General features: G+C 58.0%; 2 protein-coding genes across 2 annotated transcripts; both read right to left on the reverse strand.

Annotated features, from left to right (window-relative positions):
* Nucleotides 1–875: 875 nt before the first annotated feature.
* Nucleotides 876–4,007, reverse strand: LOC121163034 (CD209 antigen-like protein E). Its single transcript, XM_040990264.1, has 6 exons — nt 3,925–4,007; nt 3,120–3,194; nt 2,830–2,910; nt 2,475–2,626; nt 1,678–1,787; nt 876–1,077 (listed from the first exon to the last, which is right to left on the reverse strand). The coding sequence occupies exons 1-6, from the start codon at nt 3,968–3,970 to the stop codon at nt 927–929; spliced, it is 615 nt and encodes a 204-aa protein (XP_040846198.1). The 5' UTR covers nt 3,971–4,007; the 3' UTR covers nt 876–926.
* Nucleotides 4,008–9,196: 5,189 nt separating this feature from the next.
* Nucleotides 9,197–12,389, reverse strand: LOC121162930 (CD209 antigen-like protein C). Its single transcript, XM_040990151.1, has 7 exons — nt 12,350–12,389; nt 12,166–12,252; nt 11,588–11,674; nt 11,276–11,362; nt 10,927–11,078; nt 10,252–10,361; nt 9,197–9,358 (listed from the first exon to the last, which is right to left on the reverse strand). The coding sequence occupies exons 1-7, from the start codon at nt 12,387–12,389 to the stop codon at nt 9,208–9,210; spliced, it is 714 nt and encodes a 237-aa protein (XP_040846085.1). The 3' UTR covers nt 9,197–9,207.
* Nucleotides 12,390–13,247: the final 858 nt, after the last annotated feature.

Here is a 13,247-nt window from a genome sequence, read left to right on the forward strand (position 1 = left end):
AAGCATGGCTATCTGAAAATTAGCTAAAGATAATTCAGTATCTGAAGGGTCAACAACAATTGCAGGCCTGGCAGATGTCAGAACACTTAACAGGTTGGCCTGGAGCCACGCCCCCCAGACCAGCCTGGGCTGCAGGTGCACCTGCGTGCAGATTCCAGATTCCCGATGCACCCCGTAAGGGGATGGGCACGGAGAGGCAGCACCTGCTGGGAGCTGCTGAGGAACTAGCCAGGGTTTTCCAGCACAATGAGCTGCGGGGCTGTGGGCAGAGGGATTCAGGATTTGTTCACCGGATGGGCCGCAGCTGTGGCGCAGTGTGTTAAGCAGCTGCCTGTGGCATCAGTCCCATATGGGATGCCAGCTGGAGTCCCAGCAGTTCCACTCGCTCCCTGCTTGCTCCCTGGGAAAGCAGTCAAAGACGACCCAAGTCCTGGGGACCCTGCACCTGCGCGGGAGACCTAGAAGAAGCTCCTGGCTCCTGGCTTCAGCCCGGCCCAGCTCCTGCTGTTTGTGGTCATTTTGGGTAGTGAAGCAATGAATAGAAGATTCTCTCTCTCTCTCTCTCTGGCTCTGCCTTTCAAATGAATAAATCTTTTTTAAAAAAGAAAAAGAATAAATAAGATACGAGCACCCATCTTAGGGCCCCAAGGTTCAAAGGAGCTGCGTGCTTACACACTGAGTGGGGGAATGCACGGAGCTCCAGCAACCGGGGGAGAGCCCCAAGTCCGCAGCAGGTGCACGGGGCAGTCCCACTTTCCCACCTCACACAAAGCCGGAGCAGGCCTCACAGCAACTCACTTTATTCAGCTCCAAGGGGATGCCAAGAAGCAGCTCAGACCCTGGGTGCGGTCCAGCCAGACGACCGGGGTGGGTGGGTGAGGCTGCAGGGTGCGCAAGCATGTTGGGGAGAGGGATGCCCACGTTCTTTACTCCCGGGTGCAGGAGCCTGCCGCCTGCTTGCAGACCCAGAACCGGAGGCCGTTGCAGAGTGAGTCGTTCCAGCCGTCATCCCTGAACTCGGCGCAGTCTTCCCCTCCGATGTTGTTAGGCTCCCCACGGTTCCAGAACTTGGTGAAGCTGCGAAGGTCCCCGGACTCAGCAAGCAAGCACGTGAGCAGCAGCCAGGCTTTCCTCCCGCACCGGAGATCCTCCCACCCGGACCAACCCCGCACCGGAGCCTCGCGCGGGTGGGAGCTTAGCCTGTTCAGGGGTGGAACCCGCCCAAAGGAGAGAGCGTGGCCATTCACCCTGGAGGCCATGCCTCAGTCCACGTACCCGGGTCAGGAGCCACACAAGGCCCGGTGGACCAAAGGCAGGATGCAGGGTCGCCGGTTCTAACCCTGCCGACTCAACCTCGCCCCTTTCTTTCCCACAGACCAGGATACCACTGTCTCCCCAACCACAGCCTAAAATGCACCTGCAATAATTCTCGTGTTCCCTGGGGCTTCTGTATTCAATTTCCATGATGTGAACTACCCACCCAGGCTGGAAGATCCACCTGCTGCTGTGGCCGGCCGTGCAAGATGTAATTAGTGGCATCTGGCACCCCGTTGGCGCCTGGATGGGGCCATCACGACCCAGCCTTTCCTGCCCAGAGGTTCTGCAGAGTCCCCGGGTGGGGTGAGGAGGAGGGCAGCTGAGGTCACACCTGTGTCCCTTGCCCTGTCTGGCACCTACTTGAGCTCGAGCGGCGAGCCGTCCACCCAGTGCCACACGCCCTCCATGTTGAGGTCCGAGAGCCCCATCCAAGTGGGGCCTAGGGACTTGGAAGTCTGTTGCAGGAAGGACTGGAGAAAAGAGAGAGAGAGAAGGTAGGAGGCAAGGACTCAGGAGGGGATGCCTCCACACACGGTACCCTGTGGCCGGCACACGATGACCCTAAACTTCAGGCAGGAGGTCGTGTTTGCAGTGTAACCCTCCAATGTCTGGCGGAGCGGAGTCCTAATCCTCACGGAAGTGGCGGGCCCTGAATGCACTTGCATCGCATCCCTGCTACCCGCATCTCCAGCAGGTGCATTCTGAGCAACTCCAAGGCCTCCCCCTCCCTGTGATGGGCTGACAGCCAGAACGCTTGGGCTCCAGACCAGAACATGCCCCTTCTCCCGAGGGACGCCCCCCAGCCCTGTCGCATAGTGGAAGCAGCCCCCCGCCCCGCCCCCCGAGAGTGCATACATCAGGGAGATAGGCAAACGCCACATCCCTCCATGTACTAACCAGCCAAGGCAGCAACGCTGGCCAGCACACTTACCCACACCCCAAGCTTATGGGTGTTCCCCTGGGGTCCCTTGTAAGGTGCCCAGGACCTCCTCAGGGCTGTCCTGTCCTCATCCATGCCTCCCCCAAGTGCTGCAGAAAACCCCCCTGCAATATTTGTCTCTTCTGTCATCTTATTCCACCCCGAAAACCCATGGCCTGATGCAACTACCACCACCACACACGCTCACCTTCCCCCCCGCTAACCCCGCCCAACGCACCTGCTCCTCATCGCTTCTGACGATGACCAGCTGGGCCCCCACGTCCTGGCAGGCCGACATGGAGTCGTGCCAGTTCCTCTGGGACTTGGAGAAGAAATAGCAGTGTCCCTGGAAGAAAGTCCAGTCCCAGGGACAGGGCCGGCACAGGTTGGCTGTGGAGGGAGGGCAGCGACAGGTAGATGAGGCTGGGACCCTCCAACGTCCACCGCTCCTTCCACACCCGTCTCCAGGCCAGCAGAACCCATCAGTCCTGAGAGTGTACTGTATCCACGGCCTCCTGCGGACACCGAGTGTTCTATGCTGCCATCTCACAGAGCCCCACAGCCCCGTCGACTCTGTCAGGTGCTGAACTCACCCAGTCCCGCCTTGAGCTGCATCAGATCCTGATACAGCTCCTCGTTGGACTCCTGCTCTGGGCAGCTGGGGACTTTGGACACTACACCAAGACAAGCAGAACAGCACTGATTAGATGCCTACGTTGTGCCCTGTCCTGGGGACACAGCGTTTGAGGGTCCTGTCTCTTGTAAATCCGAAGGAAGGAGAGGGGAGCTGACTTGTAGAGAGAGAGAGAGAGGGCTCCAGCGCCTGGATTCTCCACCCACCCGCCCCACCGCCTCTTCCTTCCCTGCCTGACCTGCCCCTGACCTTGAGCCAGGATGGCTACCAGCAGCACAGCGCACAGCAGCTGCAGCACCAGGGACAGGTGACTCCTGAGATGGCCTGCAGGGGAGGGGAGAGGCGCTCCATGCCACTGAGTCCCTGCCTGCAGCTGGCCTGGGGACAGGCAGCCCAGCACCCAGGGGTCAAGGGACCCCAGCACCCAGGGGTCCAGGTCCCCAGCCCCACCCACCTCCCAGCACCCAGGGGTCCAGGTCCCCAGCCCCCACCTCCCAGCACCCAGGGGTCCAGGTCCCCAGCCCCCACCTCCCAGCACCCAGGGATCCAGGACCCCAGCCCCAACTCCCAGCACCCAGGGATCCAGCACCCAGGGGTCCAGGTCCCCAGCCCCACCTCCCAGCACCCAAGGGTCCACATTCCCCAGCCCCTACCTCCACCTCCCTTCACTGAGGGATCCAGGCTTCCAGCCCCTAACCACTCCTCTTAGCACCCAGGGATCCGGACTACCAGCTCTCAGCACCCAATCCCCTCCTCCCAGCACCCAGGGGTCAAGGGACCCCAGCACCCAGGGATCCAGGACCCCAGCCTCAACCTCCCAGCACCCCAGAAGTCCAAGCCCATTACCCGTAACCTTGCCCCACCTGGCCCACCTTGAGACCACGAGTAGTTTGCGACCCCACGTCTGTTCTAGAAGGTCCGGGGCACTGCCTCCCCTCTGGAGGGCCAGCGCCAGGGCCTGGGCTGTGTGACATCCTCTGCCCATGACCTATACCCACAGTCCCCACAGCTCCCACCACCACCACCACCACCACCACCACCACCACAGCCTCACCCAGGGGGCCCTGCGGCTGCTCCCTCGTGGCCATGAAGTCGCTCATGTCCCTCGCCTGCAGCCCTGTCCTCGGCCGGACCTCACTGCTGGGGGCTGAGCTTGCATTCCCAACGGCCTGATTCTCTCTCGTGAATTTATCGTCACTCAGGAAGAGAAACAGGGAACTGGGCAGGGGCTCCGGAAAGCAGGGAGGGGAGAAGGGCACTCATTCAACCTCATCCCAGCGTGTGTGCGTGTGTGTGTGTGTGTGTGTGTGTGTGTGTGTGTGTGTGTGTGTGTGTTGCAGGAATTCAGGGGAGGGATGTCTAGATAGGGGTGGAGGGGGGCAGTCTTAGGGCCCTCCCGGCACGGCAGACCTGGGGGGCGGGGACAGCTGTGGGATCCTCTGATTGGTCCCTTACTGTACCCCCTCCTTTTCCACCTCTGCACCCCGATCTCAGGCTGGGGCTGGGTTGGGCAGAAAGCAGCCCCATCTTCCCTTCTGACTTCCAGGCCTGGCTGGCTGGCTTTATTGATGTTCCTGGTTGCTTGGTTACCGTCAGCCCTGCCAACCTTCCTTGGCAATCAGGGCGTTCTGGGGTTCCTGGAATGTCTGTCAGTACCACCACGAGGTGCTCTGTAATAGCTCCATACAAGCATCCATTCCAGGGTCCCCGCCTGTGACCCACGGCTTCATAGTCGAAGCCGATGGGGGGATACAAGGAATTCTGGGAAACCAGTCCCCCATGTTTTGTGCCTTGTGACTGGGGAGCTAGAAGCTTGTTCCTTGGCCATCTGCTTCCACGCTGCTGACCAAACAGTCTGACAGTACCAACAAAACAAGAGAAAGATGACTGGGGCCCGGTGCCATGGCTTCGCCTTGCAAGGGCTGGGATCCCAGATGGGCACTGGTTCTAATCCCGGCTGCTCCACTTCCCATCCAGATCCCTGCTTGTGGCCTGGAAACGCAGTAGAGGACGAACCAAAGCCTTGGGACCCTGCACCTGCATGGGAGACCCAGAAGAAGCTCCTGGCTCCTGGCTTTCGGATCAGCTCAGCTCTGGCTGTTGCGGCCACTTAGGGAGTGAACCAGCAGGTGGAAGATCTTTTTCATTGTCTCTCATTCTCTTTGTAAATCTGATACATCTTTCCAATCATAAATTAAAAATATATATTTTTAAAAATAATAGAGACCTGATTGGAGCTTTACTGACAACCAAATGATGACTGGCCCGAGGTTGGAGTTCTGTATAGCCCGCAAAAAGGAAATTGCCCATGTTTCATGCACATGTTGACTCTCACACAAGCACCCAAGAACCTGGAGCTGAGTTGAGGTGGACTTTAAAGTTCAGAAGGGCACCCCCAAGACTGGGGTTAGCTAGAGAGACAAAGGGAGGGCGATCAGGAATTCTTCTGTGCGCTGGAACATTCTGGAACCTTCTGGAACATTCTCGATGTGTATCTTAGAGGTCACTGTGTGTTTATCTTAGAGGTTATCTGTTCTTCTAGAAAAGTGCGTTCAGAGTGTGGCTGTTGACCGCAGCAGTCAAGTTACTGCTTCAGACACCTGCTTGCTCTCCATTCTGCACGTGCACCCTGGGAAGGCAACAGAGCCCAAGTCCTTGGGTTCCCAGATGAAGTTCCGGGAGCCCATATAGGATCCCAGACCAAGTACTGCAAAGATTTAGTCACTGGACCACCGTGCTGGGATTAGAACCAGCGCCCGTGCAGGACGAGGGCTTTAGCCACCAGACTACTGCATTTAGCCCAATAAAATAATTATTAACTTTGAGAAGAACCAAAGATCTGACCAGTGTCTTCCTCAAAAAAAAAAAAAAAAAAAAAACACCCAGAACGCACTTGAAACTCACAGAGGAAGAGATAACCCCCACTGGTGTTTGCACCAAAAGCCCCTGCCCTCCACCCTCACCCCCTTCCGCTCCCTACTGTGGCCAGGTGCAGGGCACAGCTCCAAAAACACTGAGTCTGCAATTGGCACTCCAGTGAAGTGTGTGTTGTAACTGGCAGCTTGACCACGCGACAATGAAATTGCTTTAAGTTAAAAAAAAAAAAAAAACAAAGTTGACTCCAGGGCTACCACATTTAACCCAAGTTAGCTGCTCAGGACAAAGGGGAAACCAGTGGATTTCCCCCCCCCCCCCCCCCCCGCTAAGATTTATTTATTTATTGGAAAGGCAGATTTACAGAGAAGGAGAAACAGAAAGATCTTTCCATCTGCTGCTTCACTCCCCAAGTGGCCACAATGGCCGGAGCTGAGCCGATCCGGAGCCAGGAGCCAGGAGTTGCTTCTGGGTCTCCCACGCGGGTGCAGGGTCTCAAGGCTTTGGGCCGTCCTCCACTGCTTTCCCAGGGGACAAGTAGGGAGCTGGATGGGAAGTGGGTCCTCCGAGACACAAATCAGTGCCTGTATGGGATCCTGGAGCAGACAAGGCATGGACTGTAGCCACTAGTTTATCACACCAATCCCACCACTGAGTTTTTGGGGTTTTTTTGGTTTTTTGATTTTGTTTTTGTTTTTTTCCACAACCACCACTTCCCCAATTCTAGGGACCCTATGCCCTGGCTCGGATGCCAGCTGCAAAGTCAGTGCCCAAGACTGCCTCCAAGGTAAGTTACAAATCAGGGGCTTCCATCCCGCTGACTTGCAGGTGTGGGAATCAGCCAGTTGGCGCGGGGCAATCAGGAAACCCTTTATGTTTTATTTACTACTTGAGCCGAATGCTTGGAACCGAGTCAGCCGCATGAACAGGGCGAGGGGAACGCGGGAAGGGGTCCCACATTATTGGGGTTACGGACTCTGTGCGCCTCACAAACATCAGGGTGTCGGGGGCTGGGGTTGTCGTATGGTGGGTGAATCCACTACAGGCAACCCTGGCATCTCCTAGAGGGGCGCTGGTTTGAGACCAGGCTCCTCTCCTTCCGACCCAGGTCCCTATGAATGGGCCTGGAAAGGCAGCTGAGGATGGCTTCTCATTGCAACTTTCAAATAAACAAATACTTTTTTGTTGCTTAGTCTATATTTTCATTTTTAAAATTACATTTAAATAAACAAATATATTTTTAGAAGTACACAGGAGGTCCCAATGCAATGGCTCAATCATTAAACCCTCCCCCTTGCAGCACTGGGACCCCATAAGGACGACGGTTCTAATCCCCGCTGTTCCACTTCCCATCCAGCTCCCTGCTTGTGGCCTGGGAAAGCAGTGGAGGACGGTCCAAAGCCTTGGGACCCTGCACCCGCGTGGGAGACCCACAGGACGCTCCTAGCTCCTGGCTTCAATTTGGGCTAAACCTGACTGTTGTGGCTGGGGAGTGAACCAGTAAGTGGATGAAAGATCTTTCTCTAACTCTTGCAATAAATAAATCTGTTTAAAGAGAAACAAACAAACAACAACAAAAAAAAAGCTTTTCAGAGTTCAGTCCCCACAGAGCTTGCTGGGTGAAACTGAAACCCCCAAACTCCTAATCCCACACAGGCCTTCCTGGTGACAACCATCCCCTGCTCCAGGCTCCTCTGGGGGGACCCTGCCCTGGGTCACGTGTCGCCACACTCACCTGTAACAATAGAGGATATTACTGCCATCCAGGAATCAGGGACAAGGTGTAAATACAGATTTATTTATTCTTATGACCCGAGAGAGAGAGAGAGAGAGAGAGAGAGAGAGAGAGAGAGAGAATAAAATCTCCCACCTGCTGGCTTACTCCCCACACACCTGCAACCCTGGGACTGTGGTCTAGCTGGGCAGCGCCAGGAGCTCACCCCCCCCCAGAGATGCAAGGACTTAAGCTGTCACCTGCTGCCTTTCAGGGTGTGCATGAAACGGGAGCTAGAGCCAGGGGCTGGAGCTGGGATTCGAACCCCGTTAGTGAGAGAATCATCTTCGGGTGTCAGGATTCATCGGCCAGACGAGCGAGAAGCAGCAGCTTAAGGGAGAAAACGATTTTATTCATCTACGCTGCGGCCATCAGCCACGCCTTCAGGATGACGCACTTTGATTTGTGAATACACAGACTTTCATGCCCCAACAAGAACACAGATGTCACAGGAAGGCTTTCCTTAATTCTTTTTTTTTTTTATAAAGATTTATTTTTATTATTTTCTTATTGGAAAGGCGGATATACAGAGAGGAGAGACAGAGAGGAAGATCTTCCGTCCGATGATTCACTCCCCAAGTGAGCGCAACGGCCGATACTATGCCGATCCGAAGCCAGGAGCCAGGAGCCTCTTCCGGGTCTCCCACGCGGGTGCAGGGGGCCGTCCTCGACTGCTTTCCCAGGCCACAGGCAGGGAGCTGGAAGGGAAGTAGGGCCGCCGGGATAGAACCGGCGCCCATATGGGATCCCGGACATGCAAGGCGAGGAGGACCTTTAACCACTTGCGCCACCGCGCTGGGCCCTTTCCTTAATTCTTATGCGAAGCTAGCAATTCTTAGAACAATGATTCTTATGTTAGTAAAACTAAAAAAAAGTAAGAGAGAAGACATTAACACAGCGTCTTGGTATGCTTTGGTCTGTTATTTACAACTCAAAGAAAGCGTAAGAAACGATAGTATTAAGGCCAGGGACGCTCTTTTCTGTTATTTTTTTTTTTTTAAGATTTATTTTATTTTTATTACAAAGTCAGATATACAGAGACGAGGAGAGACAGAGAGGAAGTGGAGCTGCTGGGATTAGAACCAGCGACCATATGGGATGCCGGCTCATTCAAGGCGAGGACCTTAGGCACTAGGCCACGCTGCCAGGCCCTCTTCTGTTCTTTTTAAGCAGAGGGAGGCAGAAGGGAGAGAAAGTGCCGTGGGTTTTGGTCTGCCCCTTGGTGCTCCAAGGTTAGGCACTAGCTCGGGTGTTTCTGGCTCTTGGATCGCCCCCCCCCCCCCTTGCCCACCGATGCACTCAGCTCCTTCATTCGGGCGCCCCCAGTCTGCAGGATGAGGTCCCCCCCGCGTGGAGGGGGCGGGGAGCGGGAAATACAGCAGGTGCACGTGGCAATCTCAGCGAGATCGAGCCAGAAAGAGCCAGAACAGAACACACACCCCTCGCCCCGGGGCCTGGAGTCTTCCCCACAGTGGCTCACTTTATTGAGCTCCAAGGGGGTGCCACAACCTGGAAACCCAAGGCAGGACGGAAGCCGCCACCACCACCACCACCACCACCACCACCGATGGTGCGATCCCAGCAGATGCGGCTAGGGGTGGGGTGGTGGCAGGCAGGGCCTGGGTAAGCGGCCCAGCCGGGCGGAGTGGGGGATGGAGTGAGGAGGAAGAGGAGGAGGAGGGTCCAGCTTCAGGCAGCTTCGCAGGGGGCCGTGGGCCGCTTGCACACCCAGAACTTGTCCTTGGAGCACTGGTCGTCATTCCAACCGTTGTTCTTGAATTCACCACAGTCTTCCTCCTGATGGTTGTTGGGTTCCCCGGGGTTCCAGTATTGCATGAAGCTACAAGGTCCATCCATGGCAGGACATGAGCTTCCAGCCCAGCCCGGCCCAACTGCCGAACCCCAGGTCAGAGTGTCTGCCTTGGTGGTCCTGTTAGGCAGGCACGCACACACATGCCTCACACTCCCCCTGACCGCGCCTCCTCATGCTCCCTGAGGAAACAACCCTCCCCTCCCGCCTCCATCCTCACCCTCTTCCTCTGACCTGGTCCAGGGGCCTTCCTGTGTGCTGGCATATGTACTCACTCTACTGCCATTGATGCCAACTATATCCTTGAGTGCTTGGCCTCCCTGTACCCCAGATTTTCCATCAATAAACTGTGTTGGGGGTGCAGGGCAGCCATTTGGTGTAGCAGGTAAAGCCGCCATCTGCAGCGTCGGCATCCCATCTGAGGGCACCGGTTCAAGTCCCGGCTGCTGCACTTCCCATCCAGCTCCCCCTGCTAATGCGACTAGAAGATCTTCCCCTGCACCCATCTGGGTGCTGCTTCCGGGTCTCCCACGTGGGTGCAGAGTCTCAAGGCTTTGGGCCGTCCTCCGCTGCTCTCCCAGGCTACAAGCAGGGAGCTGCATGGGAAGTGGAGCAGCTGGGACATGAACCAGCACCCACATGGGATGCTTGCGCTGCAAATAGAGGCTTAGGCAGCTCCACTACGATGCTGCTCTACTTTTCAAAGAAATCTTACACTCCTTGCAAACACTGCCAAGAGCGCCCCCTGCAGCTTTCGGGGTGCAAGGAGACACACCTTACTTCTGCTTTGGACGGCACGTTCTGAACTCAGCAAAATAAAAATCCGTAGTGAGGACCCAGGCACCCAGGCAGAGTTTGCAGAAATAGCTCAGGGTGATCCCCAAGTCCCCTTCCTAGGAAGGAGCCCTCTCAGCCAAGCCCACCTGAGCATGAGCGGCGAACCATCTACCCAGTGCCACGTGCCCTCCTTTTTCAGGTCTGAAAGTCCCATCCAGGTGGGGCCTCTCGACTTGGCGTTCAGCTGCAGGAAGAACTGGGGCAACAGGGCAAAAGCGAGACTTTGGCTGGGGAACCCCAAAACTCGACGCTCATGTCACCGCCTTAAAGGTCCTGCACCTCCCCAGACCCTCAGCAGAAAGTTCTGCCCATCTGTCCAGACGGGGGGCTCAGGGTGTTTGACAGATGCGCATGTGCGGATGTATCTGTCTCCTGATTTGCATACAAAGCGTGCACAGCTAGCCTCCTGACCAAATCACAACCGAGGGAACACCTCGTGGGCAGCGTGGAAGCAGCCCCCCCATCCCAAATGTTTACATCAGGGAAATAGGCAAAAGATACGTGCGTTCCATGCACCTGCCAAACAGGTGGGCAGCGCTGGGCCAGCACATCCACGCCCGATCCTGAGCTAATGGGCAGTTCTCCTGGGGCCCCTGGTGAGGTGCCCGGGACCTCCTCAGGCCTGTCCCACCCCCACTATCCCTCCCCCAACCAAGCACCCCCACCCAAAAACTCCACTCTGTCACTCCCCCCTCCGACCCTGCAAACCCACGGCCACCACACACACGCTCACCTTCTCCCGCTACCCCCGCCCAGCGCACCTGCTCCTCATCGCTTCTGACGATGACCAGCTGGGCCCCCACGTCCTGGCAGGCCGACACGGAGTCGTGCCAGTTCCTCTGGGACTTGGAGAAGAAGTAGCAGTGTCCCTGGAAGAAAGTCCAGTCCCAGGGACAGGGCCGGCACAGGTTGGCTGTGGAGGGAGGGAGGGCAGCGACAGGTAGATGAGGCTGGGACCCTCCAACGTCCACCGCTCCTTCCACACCCGTCTCCAGGCCAGCAGAACCCATCAGTCCTGAGCGTGTACTGTATCCACGGCCTCCTGCGGACACCGAGTGTCCTATGCTGCCATCTCACAGAGGGAAGTTCACTGCCAGGTACTGAACTCACCCAGTCCCGCCTTGAGCTGCATCACATCCCGACGTATCTCTTGCGTCTTGGACGGCACCTGTTGATGACAGCTGGGAACCTTGGAGACTACTCCAGGAAAAGAAGAAATGGTCCTTATATGCGCTTCGGGTGGGTCAGGACCTGAAGGTCAAGGTCCTGAAGAGGACTGTGTGACTCACACATCCTTCTCACCCCTGCACCAGACCCTGCGAGGGCCGCCTAGGAGCCTCCCGTCCCATGGCCGCATTTCTCTCCCAGCCTCAGCCCAAGGCAAGACCACGGAGTCCCAGATCAGCAGGGTCTGTCCCTGACCTTGAGCCAGGATGGCTACCAGCAGCACAGCGCACAGCAAGAGGCACAGCAGCTGCAGCACCAGGGACAGGTGACTCCTGAGATGGCCTGCAGGGGAGGGGAGAGGCGCTGCATGCCACTGAGTCCCTGCCTGCAGCTGGCCTGCGGACAGGCAGCCCAGCACCCAGGGGTCAAGGGACCCCAGCACCCAGGGGTCCAGGTCCCCAGCCCCACCCACCTCCCAGCACCCAGGGGTCCAGGTCCCCAGCCCCCACCTCCCAGCACCCAGGGATCAGGTCCCCAGCCCCACCTCCCAGCACCCAGGGATCAGGTCCCCAGCCCCACCTCCCCCCAGGATCCAGCACCAGGGTCCAGCCCAGCCCCACCTCCCAGCACCCAGGGGTCCAGGTCCCCAACCCCCACCTCCCAGCACCCCTGGATCTAGCACCCAGGAGTCCACGCCTTAGCCCCACTTCCTAGGACCCAGGGTTTAGACCCTCAGCACCCAGAGGTCCTGCTCCTGGCCCCAACCTCCCAGGACTCCCAAGTTCCTCTCTCCTGGCCTGTCGTGTCTCTGCCCATTGCCCTGCCTACTGTACCTGCAAATGTCATGACACCTTGCACCCTTCCCGGCTCCAAGTCCCTCGGGGCGTCTGAGTGCTCCCCGGAGATCAGGTCATCCTCCTCTGGATAGACAGAGCCCCAGGTTGGCTGCCACCCCAGCTAGTCATGCCCAGGACTTCCCGGGGGAGCCCCCCCCCCGAGCTGCACCCCCAGCCTCACCCACGGGGCCCAGCGACTGCTCCCTCGTGGCCTGGAACATGTCCGCCAGCAGACCTCACTGCCCCGTAAGGAGTGTCTGGCCCTGCTGCTGGCTCTTGAATTTATTGTTACTCAGGAAGAGGAACAGGCAGCTGCGAGAAAGACCCAAGGGTGGGAGGAGGCTGCGGGAATGGGTGGGGGAGAGGGAGGGGGAGAGGGTGGGGGGAGGAGGGAGAGGCTGGGGAGAGGCTGGGGGAGAGGGAGGAGGAGGGGGAGAGGCTGGGGAGAGGGTGGGGGAGAGGGAGGGGAAGAGACTGGGGGGGAGGAGGGAGAGGTGGGGAAGAGGGAGGGGGAGAGACTGGGGGAGGGGGGAGAGGCTGGGGCAGAGGGAGGAGGAGAGGAGAGACTGGGGGGAGGAGGGAGAGGTGGGGAGAGGCTGGGGGGAGGAGGGAGAGGCTGGGGGGAGGGAGAGGTGAGGAGAGGCTGGGGGAGAGATTTGGGGGGAGGAGGGAGAGGTGGGGAGAGGCTGAGGGAGGTGGAGATGGGGAGGGAGAGAAGCTGAGGAGAGGCCTGGGGGATAGGTTGAAAGGGGGAGGGGCTGGGGGATAGGCTGGGGGGAGGGGAGAGGGGGAAGAGGCTGGAAGGGGGAGAGGCAGGGGAGTGGGAGAGGCTGGGCAGGGGCAGATGCTCAGCTACAGGGCCCTGTGCATGTTGCAGGACTAGAGGCAGGGCAAGCAGACGCCTCCCCCAAGGTGCAATCAGGCCAGAGAGGCTCTGTGGGATCCACTGATGGCCAAGCCAGCACCGTGCCTCCCTGCACCTCCTCACTGCGTCCCCGTCCAGACCAGACCAGTGGAAAGGGCTGGTGGAAGAAGGCATCCCCATCTTCCCGGCAATGCCAGCCTTCCCGACCTCCAGG

Source organism: Ochotona curzoniae, unplaced genomic scaffold (assembly GCF_017591425.1).
Source record: "Ochotona curzoniae isolate NIBS_2020 unplaced genomic scaffold, NIBS_Ocur_1.0 contig_605, whole genome shotgun sequence".
In the NCBI taxonomy this organism is placed as follows: domain Eukaryota; kingdom Metazoa; phylum Chordata; class Mammalia; order Lagomorpha; family Ochotonidae; genus Ochotona; species Ochotona curzoniae.

Coding starts and splice junctions, on each gene's coding strand:
- LOC121163034 (XM_040990264.1), bottom strand. CDS start 3,970: ATGAGCGACTTCATGGCCACGAGGGAGCAGCCGCAGGGCCCCCTGG. Junction 2,911..3,119: donor GGTAGCCATCCTGGCTCAAG/GTCAGGGGCAGG, acceptor GTCTTGGTGTAG/TGTCCAAAGTCCCCAGCTGC. Junction 1,078..1,677: donor GGCTCGCCGCTCGAGCTCAA/GTAGGTGCCAGA, acceptor GGACCTTCGCAG/CTTCACCAAGTTCTGGAACC.
- LOC121162930 (XM_040990151.1), bottom strand. CDS start 12,389: ATGTTCCAGGCCACGAGGGAGCAGTCGCTGGGCCCCGTGG. Junction 12,253..12,349: donor GCAGTCGCTGGGCCCCGTGG/GTGAGGCTGGGG, acceptor CTGTCTATCCAG/AGGAGGATGACCTGATCTCC. Junction 10,362..10,926: donor TCAGAAGCGATGAGGAGCAG/GTGCGCTGGGCG, acceptor CTGTTGCCCCAG/TTCTTCCTGCAGCTGAACGC.